This window comes from Achroia grisella, unplaced genomic scaffold, assembly GCF_030625045.1.
Source record: "Achroia grisella isolate CSIRO2021 unplaced genomic scaffold, CSIRO_AGI_Agris_v1 utg1867, whole genome shotgun sequence".
NCBI lineage: Eukaryota > Metazoa > Arthropoda > Insecta > Lepidoptera > Pyralidae > Achroia > Achroia grisella.
This window is the reverse complement of record NW_026712690.1, coordinates 293,532-320,860: the sequence shown is the minus strand read 5'-3', so window position 1 is coordinate 320,860 and position 27,329 is coordinate 293,532. Positions and strand designations below refer to the sequence as shown.

General features: G+C 34.5%; 3 protein-coding genes across 3 annotated transcripts; all 3 read left to right on the top strand.

Moving 5' to 3' along the window:
* Positions 1–953: 953 nt before the first annotated feature.
* LOC131841667 (uncharacterized) lies at positions 954–10,162 on the top strand. The gene is made up of 11 exons (XM_059189992.1): positions 954–1,051; positions 1,480–1,602; positions 2,029–2,159; positions 2,812–2,999; positions 3,873–3,995; positions 4,743–4,814; positions 5,640–5,753; positions 6,582–6,737; positions 7,326–7,520; positions 8,275–8,466; positions 10,019–10,162. Exons 1-11 carry the CDS (start codon positions 954–956, stop codon positions 10,160–10,162), a joined length of 1,536 nt encoding a protein of 511 aa, XP_059045975.1.
* Positions 10,163–10,811: 649 nt separating this feature from the next.
* On the top strand, positions 10,812–14,234 carry LOC131841647 (uncharacterized). The gene is made up of 6 exons (XM_059189972.1): positions 10,812–10,915; positions 11,195–11,364; positions 11,961–12,077; positions 12,451–12,548; positions 13,353–13,462; positions 14,153–14,234. Exons 1-6 carry the CDS (start codon positions 10,812–10,814, stop codon positions 14,232–14,234), a joined length of 681 nt encoding a protein of 226 aa, XP_059045955.1.
* A 3,108-nt stretch (positions 14,235–17,342) lies between these two features.
* LOC131841663 (kynurenine/alpha-aminoadipate aminotransferase, mitochondrial) lies at positions 17,343–25,370 on the top strand. The gene is made up of 7 exons (XM_059189988.1): positions 17,343–17,556; positions 20,278–20,446; positions 21,486–21,672; positions 22,338–22,598; positions 23,529–23,708; positions 24,221–24,421; positions 25,155–25,370. Exons 1-7 carry the CDS (start codon positions 17,343–17,345, stop codon positions 25,368–25,370), a joined length of 1,428 nt encoding a protein of 475 aa, XP_059045971.1.
* Positions 25,371–27,329: the final 1,959 nt, after the last annotated feature.

Genomic DNA, 27,329 nt, shown 5'->3' with positions numbered 1-27,329 from the left:
TATTATCTTAATTGTCATGATAATTTAATTTTTATACGTTTATTATACATGTACATAATAAATTTAATATTACTGCATTGTGAATTTGTATTTTGTTTTTATGTTCAAGCACCTTCTTTATTTCTACAACTATTGCGGTGAACATAACATAGGTACCGATAACGTGGAAAAATATATTTAAAATCTTCATACAAAATACACTATCACATGATCAATTTAGTATGAACCACAGATGATATAATAATATTACATAGTATGAAGTATAAAGAGACATGGTACTATGAGCAGTGTTTACATTTGAATTTAAAACATACTACTAGCTGACCCCGCAAACTTTGTTTTGCCATATAAATTAAAGGGTGAAAATTTAGGGTTGTACCTATGTGTTTTTTTAAATCACATTACATAAAAATAAAAATTTGTCCATTAAAAATGTTAAGTGTGGACAACACTTATCACATAAAGGTTTGAGAAATATATAGTAGCTGATTCTCAGACCTATTGAATATGCATAAATTTTCATAAAATTGGTCAAGCCCAGGTGATGTTTCGAAGTATGGTAACTAACATTATGCCACGAGAATTTTATATATTTTATTAGATTATGAGTTTGGATGGAGGTTTGTTACTCTTTCACACAAAAACTACTGAACGGATTTTTATGAATCAGTAATATACATCAGTATAACAGCACATTAGTATAAAAGCACAGCTAATAAACTATATTTTTTTAATAATATGACAACAGTGACATCTATTATTTATTACTATAATTAGATTATCACTTTTGCCTGTGCTTAATTGTCTCAAATAGTTTCCGTAATAGTCACTAGATGGCACAATATCGTATTTGCGGAACGAAGTTTCGTAGATAAAGGGTAGTTATACTCCTATTGATTTAACAACTTCCATTCCTTTTTCTAAAGTTCTTAGTATCACGATTTAGTGTAAAAATGTCTATAAAATCTCAGAAATCATTAAATGATGAGTGTTCAGAGATATTTGAAAAGAGTTATTCAGTAAGAAGCGCTTCAGAAGAAAGCCTGTTGTGGTTTGCTCTTTAATATACTTATATTAGAATTCATTAATTAAGATTAATAAATTAATAGGCTACCCTAAATGTTTGTAAAATGTTAATTCAATAAATGTAGGTAAAAATAGTGCTACTGTCTTTTTTTAAATTAGTTCTACCCACATGCATTACTAGGACAACATAACTAAACAGCTAGTCTCACCGAATCATAATAATAATAATAATAATTATTTTTAACAAAACCTAAAAGTATACTCTTTCCAGTAAATAAATATATTTTCAAATGGGTTATTAAATGACGAAGTTATGAAATAACAAACATTAAAAAAATACAGCCGAATTGAGAATCTCCGCCTGCTTTGAAGTCTGTTAAAATGCAATATTTATTTACTAATTAATTGATATTCAATTATGTTATACTAATTATTTAATATCCACTGTTCCAGTGAAGATGACCTTGAAGATTTAGCTCGAGAGCTGATGAAGAAAATGACGCCGGCGGTGCTGAGTAAACTAAGAAGGGTGTTTAGGAAGAACAAAGGCCGGAACCAAGCGAGAGATATAGACAGGTAGTTGGTTAAAAATATCTATATATTAACAGCTTTAACGACCATTCAGTCTGGATTCGTTTTTTGTGTTTATATGTTATATCTAGGTATCAATTTCAGTTGTCTAGTAGCCGTAGCAAATCTGCTTAGCTTGGGACTAGATGGCGGTCTGTCAATTGCGCTGTGATATTATTATATCTTAATAATATTATAAATGCGAAAGTTTGTGAGTATAGATATTTATGATATTTCTTTCACGTAAAAATTACTGAACGGATTTTGATAAAACTTTACAGTAATATAGCTTAGGCATCAGAGTAACATATAGGCTAAATTTTTTATTGAAATTTAACGCGGGTGAAACCGCGGCCGCAGCAACTGCTACAAAAATATAGATAATACACACACATTTAGGAGATATCTCACTAATATTTATACAATTTCCAGAAGGGTGGAGGAGGTAATGAGGGCGGCTGCAGCTGAAGAGGGTATACAGTTCGCTACGTCTGCTCCACAACCTGAAGACACGCTCTGGCTTGACGAAAATTCATTTGTGAATGCTATAGACAATATTTTTGGTGAGTTCTATAAACTAATGGTCGAAATTAAACTATAAATAATTTAAACATAAATTTGAACATTATTAAAGTTTTATTGTCAAATCCTTCTATGCGTGAGTGTATCAAATACATGATAGTGTGTGTAATATTTTTTTAATGATTTACTAATTGTCAGATTGGCCTCTACGCTATCGGAAATCTCTGATATTCCTTATGGAAAACAACAGTGGGATCAGTGCGATCACTAGTTTATTGTACAAAATAAGAATAATAGTTTACAATTTCAATTTCAAGGTATTTATTGTTCGTACAGTCCTTTATAATTTTGACACAGAGTACAAACACGACATTAGCTGCACAGAGAGATCACTTTTTTTTTTTTTTTTATTCCCTTTTATTTGTTTCACCGTTTTTTTTTTTTTAATGTATATATTTTGATTCATAAATCTTAGTGTTGCTAAGCGTATCGTGATATATATTATATTATACCTTATTTACACATATATTATACATACAATATTAAGATATATATATATTAAAATATATAATAGATTTAATACGTATATAGTGTAGTAAGCCCACTGGGCTTACTGACCTGACTTTATATCCATCGTGTCATCCTCAACAGCTGAAATCATTACTACACCCATTAAAAAAATTGTGCTATCAGGTCACCATAAGTACAATACTCATGCACACAAGCTGTTCCAACTCCTGGACTCGTTCAATACCAGCAAGATTTGGTGGAGACAGCTGATCAACCGTCTCGTCGCAGTTGGAGCGAAGAAGACCAGTTCAAGAGCTGAAGTATGGAAACCTGCTAGAGAGAAGGAGATGAGGAGACTGGAGCATTGTAAAGTAAGATATTAAGTGAAATGTAATCATAATAATAACTCCGAACAATTCACACAGAGCCATCTAGTCCCAAGCTTAGCAGAGCCTATATGATGGGTACTAGACAACTGATACAAATACTTCGATACATTTTGTTTGTAAATGCATACATAATATATGTAGATATATAGAAAATACCCAGACCGATACATAATCATACTCACACTCATGAATATGAATATTTCTTTGTTTCTCCAAAAAATTTTAATTATAATATAACAATAGCAACGATAAACTAGATCGAAGATGTGTGTCTTATCAATACAGGCCCCTATTTCAGACGCATTGTAGTCTCTAAAGTAAACTTAAAACAATATAAATATTTATACCATGTGAGGAATCGAACCCGCGACCATCGGAAGTAATGCGGTGTGAGAGCTAACAATGAAGTCAAAACAATATAAGTATAAAGGGGTATCAAAATACTATAAAAATAATAATGCACAAGCTGCCAGCAACAAGTAAGGTTTAGTTAATTCCACCTTTCATTTGACTCGGTTATTATTTATACATATAATTAGTAAAAATCGCGGGATCTTACTTTCATGAATCAAAAACAAAAAACCCGATCAGGAAGTGTATTAAATGTACGTGAAGATACTGTGAGTATACTTTGCCGAGATGAATATCGAGCGAGTTTCAATAGTAGCAACAAACGAAGACGTGTGAAGGTAGACGCATATCTCTCTCTGTCTATAAAAAAAGATTTTATTTACCATCTATTCGCTGCTGTTCAGTTTGCCCGTTATCAGGGCGGAGGAAAAATAAAACGTGGTAAGATTCCGTGACTTTTACTAATTATACGTTTAATTTTACCTTATGTTTATTTTCTTCTAGAGGGAAACCATAGTGAAATTACTGTGTGTGGAAAGAGAGGATTCCTTCTGTTACGTGTCTGTATCGAAGGGAGGTAGAGTCGGGGTCTACAGCGGACATTTGCAGCTCATGAACTCGTATGAGGTCAGTATATTATGTAACTTCGCCATGTTCGCCCACGGCTACCTTTTACCATTCCACCAACCGCCAGTGACCACCATCGACAGGGAAGCCATCTCCACACACTAGAACTTAAGTAGTCTCGGGCAGTGCTGTATCAGAGGAGCTTCCTCCCGCGTACATTGATTGTGAAATGAAGTACCTGCTGAGGATTTCTAGAGAGATTACAGCATGGTTTTTCAATAAGGTTACATTATTTTTTAGGTTTAGAAGGTTTCTTGGGTCGGCAACGCACACCATTCATGGCACTGTTGGTGTTTCAGACGTCCGTAGACTACGGTTAGCGTTTACCATCAGATGAGCTGTACACAAGTATATTATTGCCACAATGGTAGTATAAAAAAATATATCGAGATAGACTTTGAACAAAGTCTACGTGGTCTCTGTACCTCAGTCACCTATTTATTCACCAGCTGGCTTTATAAGCATTATACATTTTGGCCGCTTATAAACGTCAAGTTTTTGTATTAACATTTTTTCCCTACCGTTCCCTACCGTCATAATTTAGTATAGAAATTAGATTGAGAAGAACTGGTAAAAAACGCAGGTGAATTTATTTCAGTTGTAGGATGTTGTGAGGATTAGTCAGTGAATTAACATATTGTATGCTGGTCTGCCAAAGTCGTAATATAAAAAAGAAATATTAACAGAGGTAGACTTTGAACAAATACACAAAATCGATACTTAAATTAGATTTGTTTGTAATTCCAGGTATTTTATCACAGATCAGGTGTGCGGCGAAGAATTAAGAATTGTTGGGTAACTGATGCTATATATTTAAACGTAAGTAATTATGTATTATCAGATCTAATGTAACTTGACGGCCTCAATGGTCTGCAGCTTTAGCACACCGCTTTACTCCGATGGTCGCAGGTTCGATATCTCGTACATGAGTATGATTGTTTGTAGCGCTCTGTGTATTTTCTATGTATATACAAAAAAATGTATCTTAAGTATTTATATCAGTTGTCTAGCACCCACGAAACAAGTTTTCATTAGTTTGGGACTATATGGCGTTGTGTAAATTGTCCAGGGATATTATCATTATTATTAATTTATTACTGGTCCTAGCTGGTCTTTCTAAACTACGGTATCATACTTCTTATCCTGTAATTTCACTGCCCTACCTCACCTTTCCACAGAAACACATTTTAACAATACAAGTTGCTTGGCAGCTGAAATACTTACGCAGATGATTTTTTACTAAGTGTAGGTACACGTAAAAAACTAGCTGATATAACTTTATTGCTCTTACTCTGGACTACACACACTATCCTGGAGGAGAGGAGATAATCGTTCCAAAGAATATCCCTCAATTCTTGGGTCTATGGGTCTAGGTGTAGCTACTTACTTTGAAAAAAGAGCGAGCACAATAGACTTATGTATACAGGTCGCAGTGCTACTGGTTCTCTTTGGCACCGACTAATAGTCCAACTTCTGTATTAATCTGTAGTATCATTGAACTATTAAACATTATTGAAGTAAATCAAAATTTTATGAAGTAGTAGGTACTAACTAGTAGTTATTAATATACTTAAACAAGTTTTAACACCAATAATTTTATGGCAAATAACAGTATTTACCTCTCTCGTCTTTGTGCTTATCCAGGATGTCCAGAATCTGATACTGTCAGCATCTGATCGAAGCCTCACAATATATGATGCAACTACATTAACACACACGCCTATATTCTGCATCACTGGTCTTCCTAATATACCCACGGTAAATAGAAAACTCCTTAAATATGCATAAAATTCTGTTATTTTAATTTATGTTATTACTTGTGTTGTTCACATGAATATTGTAAAAAAAACCGATATTTTAAAAAGATATTAAAAGAAGGTAGTTTGTGTTTAGTATTAATGAAGTACCCAATGTAAAGATTATTACAAATATTGTAAATAGCGCCATCTAATATTTGTAGACCGACCTACTACACTGACTTCGCTCTATAAATACGGAGGTCGGTAGTTGAATAATCCTCTTTCGTTGGGTGAGCCGCGGCATTCAGTCGACGAGCGCAGGGCGTGCCGGTTGTGTTTTGGATACTAAAGTGAATTGTATTAGAAATGGGTTTATCCCGATCTTAGTTGGGTCTGGGGGGAAGCTGCAAGTAGTGAATGTGAGTGTTAATGCATTCTAAAAGGGCCTTTTAAATCTACACCCGTGCCACAAGTCACGGGCGCTACTTGGGGTTTCCCTTGCGGTAGCCGGCTTCAAAGCCGCAAAGCAAAGTCGTCATCATTCATTAGTGCTTCTTACACTTGGAACCTACTATTTGGGAACTACCTACGTTGCTTTTTAGCATAGGGGAAAAACGTGCGGCCCACCTGATGGTAAGTGATTGCCGCCGCCCATGTGCTCGCTAACACCAGTGGAATTGCAAGTCCGTTGACGGCTTTATAAGAAGGAATAAGTTGTTTTCTTGTACTAATGCTGACCATAAATACTGACGAAAGTATAGTTACGATTAAAAATGTCTATTAGCACGCCTGCTACCGGTGTGCGAATTGTCCAGGGTTGTTATTATCATTGTTCTTTACAATTCAGTGTCTGGCGTACACGTCCTCGTCTGCTACGGGAGATGGTTCAGAGCTGGTATTCGGGACGGAGCGCGGAGATCTGACAAGACTCCAATTCCTACAGCCGAGAGTGTCTTTGTTCTACTGTAAAACACCAGAGAACATCAACTACTATTTTTGGATGGTAACTATGAATTATTTACAAATTTCGTACTGTGATTAATAGAAGTTGGGATGACAAAGTTTTTTTGCGGGTCACCTGATGGTAAGTGATTACCGCCGCCCATGAGTACCCGCAACAAAAGGACAATTGCAAGTGTGTTGTCGGTTTTTTAAGAAGTTAAAAGCTGTTTTCTTGAAGGACTCAATATCGTAACTGTTTCTGAAGAAGTTACCTTTACCCTAGTTTACTTTGTATAAAGTGATTTGGATCTGGTGCCTTAGTGTCACCTATTTCTGTCTCCAACCAACTTACTTTGTAAACTTTGTATCGGTTGAAGGATGGATGGCCACTGCCATCCCCACCCCCAATACCCTGCAGTATCACTATACTGCAGGGTATTGGGGGTAGGAGATTATTAGTAATTGAGAATGGCCATTACTAGCAATGGCATACATCTCATTATCAACCTCCATGCGATCTCCTCTGGAGACCATCATGATTAATTCCTGGTGAATTCGTCAATGTGTTGACTTTAACTTCATCCTCATACTGATTATAAACGTCGTCTCTTTTCCTCTCCTTTCGTTACTATCTGTATTTCTTCTTCAGGAGTTACCATCGCACCCTCATACACTCTACTGCAACGTAACAACCTGGCGACATGTCCACTCCCGTTCTGTACGGCGCGTGTCTTACACCAGGAATGGCGACATCATTGTGTCCTGCTCACACGACTCAAGTGTGAGCGTGAGAGCGAGACATGTCCCTGGAAAGCTGGATGATTATACCTTCAAAGTGCAAAGGGTATGCATAGATCTGGAAATTTTTTGGAAATTTTTCTTGTTTTAATATTTATCTTACTAATATTATACAGGCGAATGTTAGTTCTTATGTATGGATAGATGTTCGTTTCTTTCGCGCAAAAATTACTGAACGAATTTTGATGAAACACAGTAATATAGCTTATACATCAGAATAATACATGGGCTATAATATAAAAAGATATTATGTAAAATGGGCAAAATATAATGACGGTAAAATGCGATGCAGACGTTGTTGCCCAGGTTATCTTGTTATGTTCGACATTCGATTCCTCGCTAGGCATAAATATTTATATTCTTGAATGAGATTTTAAGATAAGTACACGCCTATATCTGTGAAATCCAGTAAGTAGCTTCTCTGTTTTTGTTTATTGTGCCTGTCATGTTTTCTAAATGGCCTCGGTGGTCTAGCGCTTTAGCACACCGCTTTACTTCTGATGGTCGCGGGTTCGGGATTCATGAGTATGATTCTTGTCATCGATCTGAGTGTTTTCTATGTACATTTATGTATGTATTTACAATAAAAGTATCCATTGTCTAGTATCCATAACATAAGCTCTGCTTACCGTGGGACCAGATGATACTGTGTTAATTATAGTAAAGTTACATATAAATAAAATTTCATGAAAATCCGTTCCGTAGATTTTTGCGTGAAAGAACAAACATACATCCATACTCACAAACTTTCGCGTTTATAATATTAATAAGATAAACAATCAAATTGTCATACATTTCAGGGTGTGACTTGCTTCCACGTGGTATCATCCTTGCATTTCCTTGTCACCGGGAGTTGTGATGGCGTGGTGCGTTTATGGGAAACTACGCAATCAACACCGTATGCTGCACTGATGACTCCAACAGCTCCTGCTGTGTTGGATGTAGCTGTGGTGGCTTCAGAAGAGATCGTTTTGGCATACTGTAATAATTGTGTAAGTATGGTATGAAATATTTCATTCTGTGGTCATTCAAGTAAGCTATTCTTTGATCGTAATCTGTATTGGTGTGATGAACAGTCAACACTAGGCGTCGAAGCTATATCTGAACTCAATTCAATGCCTAGTGCCTGTGTGATGTGGAATTTGATTACCAATAGTGAAATTTGACTGTTCAAAAGTGCTTATATTAAGTTTATTTGAATAAAGATTATTCATAATTCTATTTCATCCATTAATTCTTCTGTGTTAAGCATTTCGGAAGATCACATGAAAGAAGTGTCTTCCGCGATATCGTTTCCCAATCGAGCATCTTATAATTTTATATCACTTTTACTAATATTGCATAATGTTTATTACATTATGCAATATTAACCTGTGTATAATAGTAACATGATATGATTGGGCTAAATGTATTAACTGCTGATAACCTATAACATTGACGTAGATTGGTGACAATAAACTGAGAGGATTTAGACTAGTTGCACACGTATGATTTTAATCGCGACGTTGGGCTTATCAATAAGATTTTGAGAAAGGTTGATAAGCTAATTTAATATGTTTAATCTTAATACTTACTAACATTAAAAATGCGAAATTAAAGATGTTTGTTGCGCTTTCACGCAAAAATGACTAAACCGATCATCATGAAATTTTGTACACATGTTCTTGGTGGTATAAGAAAGAACATAGGATAGGAGGATTTTAAACAATCAAATATTTTTATAAAATGGTATGGACATATTCTGCGTAAACCTGAAAACCACATTGTGAGAAAGTGCCTTTCCATGGCTACAACAAAAAGAGGACGACGCAGGCCACCAACTACCTGGTTGACAAATGTCCATAGGGACATGACGGAGTTGGGCCTGTCAAATGACGATGCTTACCAGCGAAATGTATGGTGCCCCAGGATTAGAAAAGCCGACCGAAGAAGAAGAAATATTTTTATAAAAATAAAAAAAAAATATCAACATTTTGCTACTTTATCGCCATCTAGCAGCCTGTAATTAAAAAAAGCTATTTACTGGATTGAATGCGACCGAAGCCGCGTCTAAAAACTAGTAATATTATAAACGCGAAAGTTTGTGAGTATGGATGGATGTTTGTAACTCTTCCACGCAAATACTACTGAACGCATTATGATGAAACTTTCGAACTTGATGAAACTTTTCGAATCGACAGGGAATTCATCCTCACACGCTGGAACCTAAGTGATCTAGGACAGTGCGGTTTCAGAGGAGCTTCATCCCGCGTACACTTAGATTGTGGAATGAACTACCTGCCGAGGTTTTCTCACGAGACTACAGCATGGGGTTTATCAAGAAGAGTATATTAAGGTTTCTTAATGGTCGGCAACGCGCCTGATGACCTGAACCCCTGATGTTTCAGACGTCCATAGGCTACGGTACCGTTTACCATCAGATGGGCCGTATGCTTGTTTGCCACCTATGTGGTATAAAAAAAAGGATTAACACATGTTAGTTATAATTTTGCAGTGTAATAAGTAGATTAGTAGTGATATCAAGTTCGTGTTTTTCTATTTCAGACAATTCATATTTGGGACATGTACGAGGAATGTCTGCTACAGTCGATCAAGTTGAAATTCCCCTTTCTGGGCGTACTGGGGAAGAAAATTGAATTTGGTGCATTCTGTATCCATCCCGGTAAGTTCAACTTCAACTATAATTAAATGTAAGACAGTTATTTATCGTTAGTTTTACATTACTATTTTGTTTTGTCAGCGTCTACTCGACCTGAGTTCAGTTGAAAACGTTTTTAGGTTTTAGATATTTATTCTCATTAAGAATTACAAATAGTTAATTAAACTTGAGAATTAAAGATATTATTAAATAAACAAATAATCGCCCGGACAATTAATACAAGTTAGTAAGCAGAGTATGCGTTATGGGTACTGGACTACTGCCATAAATAGTTAGATATAATTTTTTAAATACATACAAAATGTACATAGATATTACCCAGATCGATACAAATAAACATACTCATGAATTCAAATATTTGTACCGTGCGAGGAATCGAACCCGCAACCATCGGAAGTAAAGTGATGCGCCAAACCACTAGACCACCGAGATCGTCAAATGCATGGATGGATGGATGTTTGTTACTCTTTCACATAAAAACTACTAAACGGATTTTGATAAAACTTTACAGTAATATAACTTATTTGCCAGAATAGAACGTAGGCTACAAATTTCATGCGGGTGAAACCGCGGCCACAGCTAGTACATGATAAAATAAGAAAACTATAATTTGTATCAGGCCCAGTACGAAAGAATTTATCAGAGCCTGTTACACCGATCGAGCCTCCATTAGAAGTGATGTCACGAAGAGGTTCGAGCGTGTACCAGGGGTCTACAGGAGGTCTTATGCTTCAGCAAGAATCGCAGGACGATTGGCAAATTAGAGGCCGGGAGCAGGAACGGTAATTAGGATTAATTATAGTTCAGGATCTTATCAGAGCTGAATACTGTTTTTTTAATGATTTTTTTGTCTACTCTAATATTTCTGGTCGCAGTTAGCCTTTACAACTTCAACGAATGACAGGGGACGAGTGGAGATGGTACTCAAAACCAACTCCTGCCCGACGGATACGACTTTAGTCTGCGGCACCGCTAGGGGTTCGAACCTCGGCTCAGATAATATAAAGATATTTCGACGTGTTTTTTTATTTTAACTATTAATAATAAAATTTAATTAACAGGGAATACGCTCGTTTCAATCGACCAGAACTCCTAATCACTTGCTGCGATTATGTTTGTGTACTATCAATTAAGGATAAAGAAGAATTAGGGATCGTACTCCCACCACCTGGTGATACGCTTCGAGCGAGGAGACCTTCAATATGGGAGCTACCTGATGATGTTCTTTCTGGTAAGTTTATAAATAATACTAACCTTGCACAATCCATATAGCGCAAGCCCCAAGCTCAGCAGAGCTTGTGTTATGGGTACTAGACACATAGATACATTTTTTTATAAATACATAAAATTTTTAGGAGTTTGTTTAAGTAATATCTGTAAATTAGTATGTTTCTTTTAGATAAACGATATCATATTTTGTTTTATCTTCGTGAAAGATTGATAGTATATCAAAGATTTGTTATGTCTTGTCCATCCGTTTACACGTGTTACGTTAACAAACTGACGTACATTTTCGCATTTCTAAGTTAGTATATATACCTACATAATGAATGCAAAAATATGTTTTGATTCTTTTTTTTCTATATTTGGTTTTAAAAGTGAATCTCTATTTTTGTAAGCATGTACAAACTCATTTGAAAAGAATAAGAGCTTAGTTTCTTATCAGTTTTTCTTATTTTGAAAGCACTTCGAATTGATAAATCATATGTCTGTAACAGGCCTATATGAATAAAGATATTTTGAATTGATTTATTTGTTTAGTGATTCCGTAAATCTCAATCTATTATATTCTAATGTCTCGGTGTTTAATTTTTCTTTTCGTTTCAGCACCAGTAGCTACAAGACTCTCTCCCAGATCACCACCAACGTTGTCCCCACGTTTCCTAGCACCGTCCACAGCTGAATATCCTTCACAAGACTTGGAAACGTTATTGGAAAATGCAGGTAAGTTTGACGTTTTTGTATTTATTCAAAAAATTAAAAAAATGAACATTAACTTGTAATTTTTTTTTAATATTATGGACAAAATAAAACTGTTGTATTAATAATTTTTCAGACTACTAGGGCTATATTGTAAATACCTTTTAGACTAACATACATATGAATTAATATCATAACAGTAATATATTGGAATTGACTGTACGCTCAAGGCACTTATGATGGCAATCTAATTTATGAAGTGGCATTAAAAATGTATACACTATGTATTCACCCTTGTACCACCAACCCCTATTATTTTATAGGGATATTTGTAATTTAATTTATATTTTATATTTTTTTTAATTATATTTTAATTTATATATTAACATGTTTGTAGGTCTCCAGGACATATTGGAGAAGGATTTTGTATTGATGCAAGGATTGAAGCATGATCTGAACAGAAAATTAGCTGAAATGGAATCCAATATGCACTCGGTAAGTAAAATTGACGGCCTCGGTGGTCTAGCGGTTTAGCGCCTTTCAATTGTCGCGGGTTCATTTCCTCGCACGATACAAACATTTGTATTCATGAGAATGATTGTTTGTATCGGTCTGCGTGTTCTATGTATGTTACGTATTTATTCACAAAGAATATGTACTTAAATATTTCTAGTATTTATTAGTTATCTATTACCCATAATACAAGTCCTACTTAGCTAGGGCCTAGATTACGCTGTATGTATTCTCCAGTAATTTTTTAACCATCATTATAAATGGTAACCATCGCCTATACATATACATGAACAGCACTATGGTCATCACGTTATCATGTGACATCCGTGATACTCAGAAATAAAATGTCACGCTTCTTATCCTGTAATATCACAGCCTCCTATTCCATCTGCACCCTACAATCTAAACAGCTTAGCGGTTGAAATAGGTGTGTGAGGTAGATACACATGCTGACGAGTTTTTATAGTCCAGCTATGGTTCTTATAAAATGCTAATATAATGGTAATCCAACTATATCTCAAATATATACATACATATAGTGGGAGCAAATAATAGTTTTGATATCTGCAAGCTTCCATTTACATCTCCGTCCCTATTCTATTCTTTTTCGTTCTATTTTCTTCTTTTTTTCTCCTAATTACGTTCTCTCTTTCTTACACACATGTTTCCCTTTTACACAACGTTCCACTCCATGCATCAACCTATCTAATCCCATATTACCTTCTCATTCAAAGTCGATAATTATAATACCAATGTAAGTATTAATAATATATATTTATTAAATAGATGACAAGTGCAGTTAGTGTGGGCGCTCCGTATTTAGCTTTGAGAACATACGACCCCGACCCCATGGAGGCTGTCGATGAAATGACGGACACATACAAAAGAGTTATGAAGTAAGTCATTTATACAATAGAAAAAAAATATATATAAAATTCTTTATTCAAATTAACTTCAATTTAACACGTTGAAGATCTCTTTGAAAAATTTTATTTCTCACATAAGGACCGGAATTTTTTTAAATTGTTAACTAGCTGTACACGCTACTCAACCGCGTGGAATTTAACTTTATTTTTCTAAAATAAAGATAGACTAAGTTACTCCTTATTACATCAGTTACCTGCTAATAAAAGTCCCGTCTAAATCGGTCCAGACATTACAGAGATTAGCCGGAACAAACGGAGAGACAGACTGACAAAAATTATAAAAAAAATACTTTGGTTTAAGTACCGTATATATATTCATATGCATGTAATAAAAACGGTTATTTCAATATTACAAACAGACACTACAATTTTATTTATATGTATAGATGTATAGATGACAATAGTGAGCAAGTTAGTTCTGACTCTGGACAATTCACACAACGTCATCTAGTCCCAAGGTAAGCAGAGATGTCATATATATATGTAGTACAAAACATCTGGTAGAAATACTTGATAATTTTTTTATAGACACCTTTATTTTAGAAAAATAAAGTTAAATTCCACGCAGACGAAGTCGCGTGTACAGCTAGTCCTACCTAAAACTACCTAAAGCTCCTAAATGAAGAAAAAATTAAGGTTTAATTTTAATATTCATTCCAGGTTATTTCCTCCATCAAGTGTGGGAGGTACACCGACGGGAAGTGAATGCACGACCCCTAGGACTAGAGCGTCTCGTTTATGAGATAGTGAGTAATGTCAGGCTTTATAGTTACGTTAAAAAACAGAAACGAAATGAAGGATATTCTTAGGAGCGATAGTTTTTATCTCCTCAGGATAGAGTGTAAACTTTCCAAAGGAGATATTTCGTTTATGCATGAGTGGGCTACAACCACATAGGATATGTAGTGGCGTTTCCTCTTCAGCTTGGAAAAACCTACAGATTTTTTTTTGTAGGTCATTTTGTAAATATTATTTAATGTTTAATATTTATATTTCATTCATTCTACTTCATCATAATATTATGAACACTGTACTAATAATAATTTATTCATATCGCAATACAAAAATATGACAAGAGATAAATTAAAACTTTGTTTATAAACAAAAATTGTTATAATCATGAATGACGAAGCGAAAGTGAATTAAACAATTGCCTACTTCTGAGAATACCGATGTCTACTCTTTAGGATATCTGTACACGATAATTTTTTATGTATATATCTTTTTAAAAAGCTTATTATAAAATTGAAGAATTTATAAATGATAACAATGTTTTTGTAGAAAATATCTAACTTAAAATTCATAGCGCTGACAATGTTATCTGATTGAACAGAGATTAAGTGCGTAGCGGTTTCTATGTTGATTGTCGCATGCCCAATCCTTGTTGTTAATAAATCAATATTTATTTAAAAGAGCAACACACAAGTTTCTTGCTTATTCTTCTTGTGATGAATCTGCATTCCGAATAAGCGGTAGAATCAAAAACTTGACTATTCAAAAGTGCTTATATTAAGTTTATTTTTGAAAAATAAGATTATTTCTATTTCTATTTCTATTAACACATGCTTTTTTCTATCTCTCCTATACAGTTCGGCTAACTACCTCACTGCTAAGTACTGGCTAGAAATTCAACTAAGTTTAACTTAACTTCAACTAGTTTTAACAACTATTTTAGAATCACAAAATACTGGCAACATAAATTCGTCTCAAAGTTAAAAAAAATAGTCTCTTTTTTTAACTTTGAGACGAATTTGTCATTATCTATGTTGCCAGTATTTTGTGATTCTAAAATAGTGTTGTGGCACTATCCAAACAAGATGAATTATTGTTTTTTATAGCTTACTTAGAAATTATGTGTAGGTCTTTATTTAAAACGGTTTAATTGAATATTAAAAAGTATAATTAATAAATTTAGGGCTGTTGTATCAAAAAAGATTTTTGTATAGACATATTTAACTGAAACAAGGACTACCTTTTTAGTCATATGTCCTTATAAACCGCGACCCAGAACTCACGGCCGATAACTTTTAAAATTATGAAGATAGTTTTATTAGGAATGGCCTAATGAAGCCAGCTGCGGTTCCAAGGATGGATGCAGGAACAGTAACCTCAAACTTTTCAAATTAATTATTGTATATTAATTATTATTATAAATATACCTTAGAATAGATCTGGTACTAATAAATTGACTTGCAATAAAATATAATAATTATAGTGTATCTAAAATTGACAATTGTTTGTCTGTTGCATGTCAGAAATGGCAAAGTGTATAAAACAAATAGCAATGATTTAAAACCTACATACAATTTATCACCATATTTTAAGCAATAAATATTCATTTAATAAAATGTTTTGGCTCGCGGACTATTAACATTTATTAAATGAGTTTTTTAAATTAATCAGAATAAACATAAAATAAATTCCATAGACTATTTTTTTTCTTATAAATGACGGTAAGCATAGTATTGGTATTGCTAGTATTGCTATGACCGATCTGCCTACCCACTATTATACGCATATTCATTATTACATACATTTACTTATATCAAAATCATATATTTATTATGCGTTTTCGTCATAAAGTTCGATTTTTATAGTTTTTTTATTAACAATGTAAATAAACGTTTATATATTTATATGTATTACTACAACGTTTTATATATTTAGTGACGCCTGTGACTTGTGAAGTGATAAAAACTTACAATGAAGTATTATAAAATGGATTTTCAAAATACTTTAGTGACAATACAAATTTGTATATTACTTATATATTATAGAATTCTTCTTGCATTAGGCATTTACGCATTGTGTTTAAGTGAAGTAATAATAAACAAATTCTAATACATTAGGATATACATATAAGTATAAGTTACTGATCATAAACAGTAGATTGAGAGGAATAACAAACAAGTAAGACAAAAGTCTTAAAACTAAAAATAACATGTCGTAACCTACATTAAATAATGTATGTAGAATTTCGTTTTTTGTAACAATAAAGGAAGTAGGTATGACATAAACAAAATAAAGAATCATGATTTCATTTATTTATCAGTTTCCGAAAACTACAGTTATTAATAAAAAAATTTATAACAAACAATGTACGTATTTGATCAGAAAATTAAATCAATGAGATTTGTATTTATACTAGACTAGCTATCCGCCCCGTCTCCGCATGGGCATACATGTATTATGTAAATAAACCTTCCTCTTGAATCACAATATCTGTTCGTAAAAACTACATTAAAATTCGTTGCGTAGTTTAAAAGATCTAAGCGAACAAACAGCGGAAGCGAATTCATTTTATAATATACTAGCTGACAACACTTATCATTATATACCGTCCAATTTACACGATATCTTTTTAAATTATGGCCTATGTGTTATTCTGATGTATAAGCTATGTTACTGTAAAGTTTTATCAAAATCCGTTCAGTAGTCTTTATGTGAAAGAGAAACAAATATTCACCCATACTCGCAAATATATTAATAAGATAAAGATTTCATTGTTTCGTATGCCGATGGCCCGTTAATTATATCAACTTGGACGTCATATAATAGCTTGAATCCAAACCAATCTTGTTAGTTATTCACTAAAAACATATACTCGTAGTTTGACATAAAAATTACTGTGTTATTGTAAAAGCAAATCGTTAATATTTTTTTAATACATTTAAAATTTAAAATATTCTTGAATGTTTATACTAATATTAAAAATTAAAGAAGTATATAATAGATACTGTGTACCTAAGTGTAAAAGCGAATCGTAAAAGCATCAATGTTTTTTTAATAGATACAAAATTATAGAAAATTATTCTAAATTTAAAAATTAAAGATAAAATATAAATAAAAAATGAATAAAGAATTTGTGAGGCGTTTGCTGGATATGCGTCCAAAGTTCTGCATAGCCAGAAATAATTCCACAAAAACACCAGACGAGTTCCTCAAGTTCTACAGTGAAGAGAACAGTGTAAATATTAAGTATAGACCTTTGACTGAACAAGATTACATGAGGTTTATTAGTAAAAGATCGTCTCTTAGGGAGCCAGCTTTGACGAGGGTGATCAGTGAGTATTTTGTATTCTTTTATTGAATAGTAACTGAACCGGCAAACGTTGTTTTACCATCTAATTGACACAATCTTGTCGGCCTCGGTGGTCTAGCGGTTTACCACGCCGCTTTTCTTCCGATGGTCGAGGGTTCGATTCCTCGCACGGTACAAACATTTTTTATTCATGAGTATAATTGTTTGTACTGGTTTGGGTATTTTCTATGTATATTACGTATGTATTTACAAAAAAAACAATGTATTAATACCAGTTGTCTAGTACCTATGATACAAGCTCTGTTTAGCTTGGGACTAGATGGCGCTGTGGGAATTGTCCTGGGTTATTATTATTATTATTATTAATTAACATCACTATTAAAATATAGGGTTTGATGGTAAAAGGGTAAAAAGTCAGGGTTGTATGTATTTTTTAATGCCGAGTTAAAAAATAATATAAAGTTTTTGCAGTGCAGCACCCTTATCGCTTAGGGGTATGAAAAATGTTTATGTCCCATTCTCAGACCTACCGTGACTGTTGGAGATAACAATGCAGAGAATTTCGACAAAACTTGTTGTTTATTTTATTAATTTAACTTCAATGCACATAATATATAACCTATTTGGCGGTCATAACACCATACGCCATTTTCTACCCATCAATATAATTACATATTATAAAACAAAGTCGCTGTCGCTATCTGTCCGTCTCTATGTACGCTAAAATCTTTAAAATTACGCAACGCATTTTGAAGCGGTTTTTTTTAATAGATAGATTCGAGAGAAAGGTTTATATATATAATACATGTACACCCGGGCGAAGCCGGGGCGAGTAGCTCTGGCAATAATTGTGAAAGTAGGCGAGACAAAAATTGTCGGTTTTGTGACTTTAATTGTTTTTATTTATTGTACTGCAATGTACATATGGCGGACATACAACACGATGCGGCACGACGATTTCCTACCAGGCAACCATAGGTGGTGCAGAGATTAATTGTGGGTGCTGCAAATATAATAAAGAAAATTCAACAAAATATAAACAGCACGTAAAATGTAAGGCCTATAAATATACAGTGTAGAACAGAAAAATGTAACAAAAAGAGAATTGAGAGAAGTGATAAAGTAACAAACAACAGTGTTTACTCGAAAAATGAAAGTTCTGCACAACAATGATGATTTTAGAATTCTCACGAAAAATAATAGATGCATAAATAATAATTAGTGTTAATGACTTATGAGATATTTGAGTTTTTAATTCCCCTGATAAGTGTTATCAGGGCTACAGGTCATTATATTGAGTATTGTTAAATACGGTTCATATTAAACATACCGTTACGTGATGCAATAACTGGTTCTTTTTCGGTAAAATCCGGTTTACCGATTGTATAAATATTGGACTACATTTTTTTAATATCCATAATTTCAGGAAAATACATACATAGCCATCTAGACCCAGGTTAAGCTTGCTAAAGTTTGTGTTATGGGTACTAAATATAGGTAGATTACCGGTACAAATACATAGATATATTTTTTTTCGTACATACATACATATTATATATAGAAAACATCCAGACCAATACAAAGAATCATCATCAGACTCATGAATACAATTTTTTTTTGCCGTGCGTGGAAACGAACCCACTACCATCGGAAGAAAAGCGGTGTGCTTAACCACTAGATCATTGAGGCCGTAATAGCAAAATACTTGTTAAGGTCGTTGACATAAATTGAATGATAATGACCTTTTAATAGTATTACGCGTTTTTATCGTAATTGTTTAGGAATTTGAATAGTTCCTGATAACAGTTTCTTTAGATTATTTATTTAAACACACTTGAATATTTGCGCTTAAAAATGTATGAAACAAAATTTACGTTTGCTTGAGGTATAGTAAAAATATTTCTTTAAATTATAAACTAAAAGTAGCCTAAGTATAGTCCTATAACATTAGCTGTCTGCGAGTGAAAGTCCCATCAAAATCGGTTCAGCCGTGTCAGAGATTATCAAGAACAAACAGAGAGAGATAGACAAAGTTTTTTTAAATATTATATTGATGTAAGTACCGTAGGCTTATACTTTCATATGCATTCTAATATTTTTTTTAATTATGTATAAAAATACATTAAATCAATAAAAAAATTAATCTTAATTACAGTCGAAATTCAAGTATTGAGCGACCACTAGTTATAAAAATACACTAGCTTTTGCCCGCGGCTTCGCTCGCGTAAATTTGTCCCTTCAGGGGGAGTTTATGAATTTATCCAAATCCTTTCTTAGGGGATGCCTACGTCATAGTAGCTTTAAGCATGCAAAGTTTCAGCCCGATCGGTTTAAAATTGACAAAGTTTCATACAAACTTTCATATATTATTTTTATTTATCTTATTATCCCCTTGGGGGTAGAATTAATCAAAATCCTTTCTTAGCGGATGCCTACGTGATAACATCTACCTGCATACCAAATTTCAGCCCGATCCGCCCAGTGGTTTGCGCTGTGCGTTGATAGATCACTAAGGCAGTCACCTTTGAGTTATATATAAAATAATATATAGATTAATATTCATACATACATAAATACATATTATACATAGAAAATACCCAGACCGATACAAACAATCATACTCATGAATACAAATGTTTGTGCCGTGCGAGGAATCGAACCCGCGACCATCGGAAGTAAGGCGGTATGCTAGACTGCTAGACTCTAACTAATAATATAATATAACTATGTTGATTTTCTTCAGCATCATTGGCATACAAAATGGGCAAGCAAATGATTTCTCTAGCTGAAGGTATGCCCAACGAGGACGTATTCCCTTACACCAGGCTTCAACTGGACACCAGGGATGGGAAGGGGTTGGTTATAGAGGGGCAGGAAATGGCTACCGCGTTACAATATGTACCATCACAAGGGTAAGTACACATTGCTGTACTTTATGTTGGTAAATAAATAAAACATACAGACGAGAATAGGGACTTTGCTTTACGCTATTAACATATTGTTAGGAATGACCTTTAAATTTAATTAAATAAAAGAAACTTATAATAAATCATATCATTAATTTTAACAAAATCAGTACAAGGTAGAACTAAAACTATATATGTAAAGCGAAACACGATATGATACGGAGATTCGTTCGAGAGCACGTCTGTCGACCAAAAGAGGCTACAAGCTTTTTTTTTTCGGACTACTCTAATGCTGTTGGCCGCAGCTGGCCTTTACAGCATCACCGGACGATAGGGGGTGAGTGCAGGTGGCGCTCCAAACCCGCGGAAGGACTTATGGAGCAGCTGAAGCTCGACCCTTAAGAAGCTCCGACTCCCGCCCGATGGAGACGACTTTAGTCTGAGGGCACCGCTAGGGGTTTGAACCTCGGCTCAGGCCGTCGTAACATTGAAATGTTGATGATGATGAGATCATATAATATATATAATATAATTGATTGGACTATTGTCTGATTGATTTATTCGTTAAGGATCACATTATTGAATAATGGCATTAAAAGAAGCAGTTATAATAGTAATAATCTCAGGACAATTCACACAGCGCCATCTAGACCCAATAAGCTAGCTAATGTTTGTGTTATGGGTACTAGACACCTTCTTCTTTCGTTTCAATGGCAGCTAAATACATATATTTTTTTCTTCGAGGGCTTCTCACAGTGTAAATCTATCCTATTGGCGGATCTCTGCCAAAAATCGCAGTGTGATGTGCTTTGCCTACAAGAAACCTATAGGGACTAGGTAACTGATACAAATACATACTTTTTTTCCGCAAATGCTCCTTCATAATATACATAGAAAACACCCAGACCGATACAAACAATCATACACATGAATATAAATGTTTGTGCCGTGCGAGGAATCGAATCCACGACCATCGAAAGTAAGACGGTGTGTTAAACCGCTAGACCATGTCGGTCATAATAGTAGCACAATTCTTTTCTTTCAGTCTTCCAGCACTTTTGACAGAGCTCCGTAAATTCCAACACGATCTGCACCGTCCGCCGTCCATATCACGTGATGTGTTGGTCACCAATGGTAGTCAGCAAGGGATCTACCAATGTGTTGAGCTCCTGGTGGAACCAGGGGACCCAGTGATGATGAGCGAATATTGCTATACTGGAATACACATTGCTGTAAGTAACATGTTGTTTGTGTTTGTCTGACTTTTGAATGTGTGTTTTTTTATATATATTTTTAATGAATGTAAATCGAATGGTGCACCCACCTGCAACTGTTTGCGCCGGCGGCACTAGTGGAGGATGATAGGATGACTTTTAATCCTTAATAATATTATTATTATAAATGTGAAAGGTGTGTTTGTTACGCTGTCACGCAAAAACTACTAAACCGATCATCATGAAACTTTGTACACAAATTCTTGGAGGTATTGGAATAAACATAGGATACTTTTTATTAAAAAAATAGAAATATTTTTTATTTAATGCGAGCAAAGCCACGGGTAAAAGCTATTAATATTATAAATGCGAATGTTTGTAAGTATTAATGTTTGTTACTCTTTCACGCAAAAATGCTGAACTTATTGAAATTTACCGCGGGTGAAACCGCGGGCACATCTAGTACATAAAAAAGGGGAAGGGAATTATTAGTAATGTGGTATAATGGCCTCATTGCCTGCAATGTACCATGTCAGGTAGACCTCCACGCGGTTCCTCCTGGAATCCATCGTGATAACTGTAACGTATTATTTCATTATAAGGTTCATAAAAAAATGAACGAGAGAGATACCTACGCAGACGATTTGTTCATTCTCGGCTTTCTATTTAAAATATATTTTCAGTTAAAACCATACAAACCAGAAATCGTTAGCATCCCAGAAGATCACGACGGTCTGATCCCAGAAACTCTAGAGTCCATGCTAGAAGATAGACTCAGTCGAGGCCTGAAAATGCCTAAATTGCTGTACCTGATACCAACTGGCAGCAATCCCACGGGCACTGTCATACCGGAAGAAAGAAGAAATAAGATATATGAACTCGCTTGCAGATTTGACTTTCTAATTCTCGAGGACGACCCGTATATGTTCCTCAACTATGATGAGGTATAAATATTCTGTAATTTTTTTTTTATTAAATTGGAATCGCATATATGTAAACGATGATGGTTAGTGGTAACCGTCGCTTATGTACATGAACAGCGTTATGTAACATATATGATAACACAATAATAATAATGTTTTTGGTGGACCTGGTTCGACCTGGCTCACGAGGTGACCGAAATGTGGGGGGTGATGTCCACCGAAATCATTCCAATCGTTATGTCGGTGAACGGTCTTATCCCAACCAGTCTGGAATAACATCTCGGACGGTTGGGATTCCGAGGCGGCTCACTCCCGGGAAAGATGCAGAAAGCGGTGCTCTTAGATTCTGCACGCATTTTACGCTGGTTTCTCTCCTTGGGGCCCTGAACCCCGGCCGACTGTATTTCTGCCGGGGAGTAAGTTGCCATGTGCTCTCCTTAAGAGGGCAGATGAAATTTTTTTTTAAGTTTAAAAAATTATATTAGAAAATTTTTGGAAATCGATGATAAGGACATAATACACACAATAATTAAACACACACTGACTTACTTGGTTTCGGCCCGTAAGTGTGGTAAAAAACCAGCAAAAGCTGAGAAAATGCGGCTAGAGAAAAAATAATAATAACAATAATCTCAGGACAATTCACACAGCGCAATCAAGTCCCAAGTTAAGCTAGCTAAAGCTTCTAGCTATAAAAATTACGATATTACCAAAACAATATTGCATCTCCCCTTTCAACCCTTTACAACCCTATTTATGCATTAAAAAGTAACCTTTTCGGCGTCCTTTCTCGGGGTCTAAACTATATGTGTACCAAATTTAATTTAAATCGGTTCTGTATTTTGGCTTGAAAACACGACAGACAGACAGATAGACAATGTTACGTATTTATAATATTAGTAAGTTTAATACATGATTTTCTATTCTAATCGAATAACTCTTCGTTTTCAGGTCCACGTACCTTCATTTCTGTCCCTCGACAGTTGTGGCCGCGTGATCAGATTGGATTCCTTCTCCAAAGTCATCAGCGCTGGGTTACGAGCCGCGTGGGTGACAGCTCCGACCGCTTTACTTCAGCGGCTGGAATTTCATATGCAGGCGCAGATGTTGCATAGCTGTTCTCTTTCTCAGGTAAGCTCTTTTTTGACGGCCTCTGTGGTGTAGCGGTTTAGCACACCGCTTTAATTTCGATGGTCGCGGATATAATTCTCGTACGGTATAAATATTTGTATGTATGAGTATGATTGTTTGTATTAGTCTTGGTGTTTTCTATGTATAATATGTATGTACGTATTTACAAAAAAATGTATTTAAGTATATATATTAGATGTCTAGTACCCATATCAAAAGCTCTTCTTACCTTAGGACTAGATGTCGCTGTGTGAATTGTCTTGGGTTATTATCATTATTATCGTTAGGTATATTGATTAGTCCATTTCTTTATCAGACGTCGACGATGTATATAACATGGTGAGAGAGATGTTACGTGTATAACATGATGTATCCTAGAAATCTGTAAATTCGTCCGTAAATACCCTATCATTATCGTCATTATTAATCATTGTCATCATCATTATTAATTATTATCATCATCATTGTTAATCATTATTATCATTATGTTAATTTGTCCGTTTCTTTACCAGACGATCCTAGCACGCCTGCTATCTGACCGTGGATCCCTCGCGTCCCACTTGCGTTCTGCTCGCGCGTTGTATCGCCGGCGGAGAGACGCCATGTTGTCCGGTCTACATACACACTTGCCACCCGTCGCCGCTTGGCATACACCTCGAGCTGGTCTCTTCGTGTGGCTGCGGCCGTATGGTCTCGACGATGTATATAATATGGTGAGAGAGACGTTTTGTATATAACATAGTGAGAGAGTAGAGAGATGTTATGTATAACGTGGTGAGAAAGATGTTTTCTTAAACTCTGGCCGTGCCTCCTGTGCCTTTATATTACTTCCATTATGAGCATGGCACATTAACACTTTTTTGTGCATCATTTCTATAGTTTTAGTGTGTTTAATTGCATTTTGGTATAAACTGGCGAATTGGACCCGAAGTCATGTGATTACGGTTTTTTTAATCAAAGTAGACTGTAAAAAGTTAAAAGGTTCGGCGTGGGTATTTCAGTCTCACTTATTCCAGCTGCCAAGCGGGTTGTTTTGTAAGCTTTGCTTCGGTTGTACGGTGCAGATTAGGCAGTGAAATTACGGTTAAGAGGCATGACATCTTAATTCTCTTGAATGACAATGAGTGGTATCAAAGACGTCACATGATATGCGATGTTGTGCCCGAGCTTACACTCGTATGAAATTTATAGCCTATGTGCTATTCTGATGTATAAGCAATATTACTGTAAAGTCTCATTAAAATCCTTAGAGTAGTTTTTCCGTGAAAGAGTTAGACGAGAAGAAGAAGAAAGAAGAGAAGAAGAGAAAGACTACGTTTGGTAGTCACAAACTTTCGCGTTTATAGGTAATATTAGTAAGATAGAATACCTAGAATTATCTATTTGTTAATAAAATACCTATATGTTTATTACGAATTGAAAGTTATAAATTATTATTTTATTCAGGTATTTCAGACGGCATTCGACCGTGGCCTTATGTTGGTGCCCGGGCAAGCGTTTCAATACGACACCAGCGCCCCCTGTCAATTCATACGGTTGACATTCGGTAAAATACCACTTGAAGACATAGATACGGCATCGCGACATCTAGCGGACATAATTAGAATCGAACAACAAAAAATGTTACTCAAAGAACCGCAGAGGTTGGCCACTGAACGCTAGATGGCGCTGTTATATTTAAGTAGTTTTTAAATAAAAATATATTATGGAACAATTTTAAACCCATTTTATGTTATTTATCTTATAAATGTTATTTTATTACACGAGTGCTTCATGTCAAATCATACAATTGACATTCGCTAAAATTGCACTCGAAGATAGACACGGTATCGTGACATCTAGCGGACAGAATTCGAATGGAAAAACAAAAAATGTTGTTCCCAGAATCGCAGAGATTTGATCACTGAACGTGAGATGGCAGTGTTACATTAAGGCAATTTTAAATATATTTTAAAAATATTTTTAGGACAATTCTTTATACATTTTTTTATTATTATTATTTAAGATATAAATGTAATTTTAATAATAATTAAAGATTAGAACGCTAGTTGATTTGAAATTTCTAAAATTATAATACATTCTTGTGTGTCAAATAAAATTATATGTTCAATTAATGTTTTATTAATTTTTACTTATATTATACATATACTCTTTTTATCTGTATAAAATGAAGTGGAAATGTGTGGAAGTAGGCTCAATACTTTTGTCATAACTAACCAATAGGCAGCGATATTTACTATTTAATTTGTCAGTTAATATCTACTCAACGGTAGATGTCACCACGGTACTTTTTTTGTTGTTAATGTATGGAATATTATATATATATGATATTACAACTATTTTGTAATGTTATTTAAACATTTTTATATAGAAAAGGTTTTTAAAAGATGGGATGAAGATGCAGTGGGGTCAGTCATACTGTCGTGACAAACTCATCAGGAAATAATCAAGATAGTTTCTAGGGGTAACCGGGCAGATAAATTTATCATGGAGTACATTACTAGCAATAGGACTAACTAGTTCCCATTAACAATTAACACATCCACTACGCGGATTTATCAATAGCTTTTTTTTAAATATGTAGGTAATGTATTATTGAGCATGATGGGATATTCCATATATACTTTTGTTGTTACTTCAGTTTTTTTAGACAATGTTCCGCTAAATGTAATACTTGGTTTCTCGATTTGATTTCCATACGAAGACAGTTTCCGAATACTGTGGTGATTATTTACTTTGCTTTACTTTCGCCTTGATGGGCTAACTGACTGAACTGATTTCACACGCATAAAAAATAATAATAAAATCTTCTTATATGTCATTATTTTTTATGCGTGAACACACTTAAATTTGTAAAAACGCGCTAATAATAATCGATTATTATATTTATCACCATCATCATCATAATATTATCAGTAACTATTATTATTAATATTGAATGGACTGTGTGAAAGATGATATGGTAAGAAAGGAAGTAAATAACGCGATGACTGCGAACAGGGATGAATGGAAGAGAAAAACATATTACGACGACCACAAATAAATGGGATAAGGAAGAAGGAGATGATGATGATGATATTATTATTATTATTTTTACTTAAAACAAATTCTCATCTCCCCTCTTAAGGAGAGGAGATGGCAACTTACCCCCGACAGAGGCTACCAATTGGTTAGTCATGACAAAAGTATTGAGCCTACTTCCACACATTATTATTATTATTATAACTGCCCTTATTTCGCTTCCTCAATGGTGTAACGATTTAGCACACCGTCTTACATTCGATGGTCTCAGGCTCCATTCCTCGTACGATACAAACCATTGTATTCATGATTGTTTGCATCGGTCTATATATATTTTCTGTGTATATAGTGTATATATTTACAAAAAAAATGTAACTATGACATGAACATCATCAAACTCTGCTCACCATGGGACGAGATGACGCTGTGTAAATTGCCCAGGGTTAATATTATAGTCACGAGGATACATAGACTATGTTTTATGTCAAGAAATGCAGCCAAAGACGGGTGTAGTAATAGCTAGTATTTTAATAAAACATACGGTCAAAATATAGACAAGTACAGGCAACACAATAACATAGAGTATGTTTATGTCAAAAA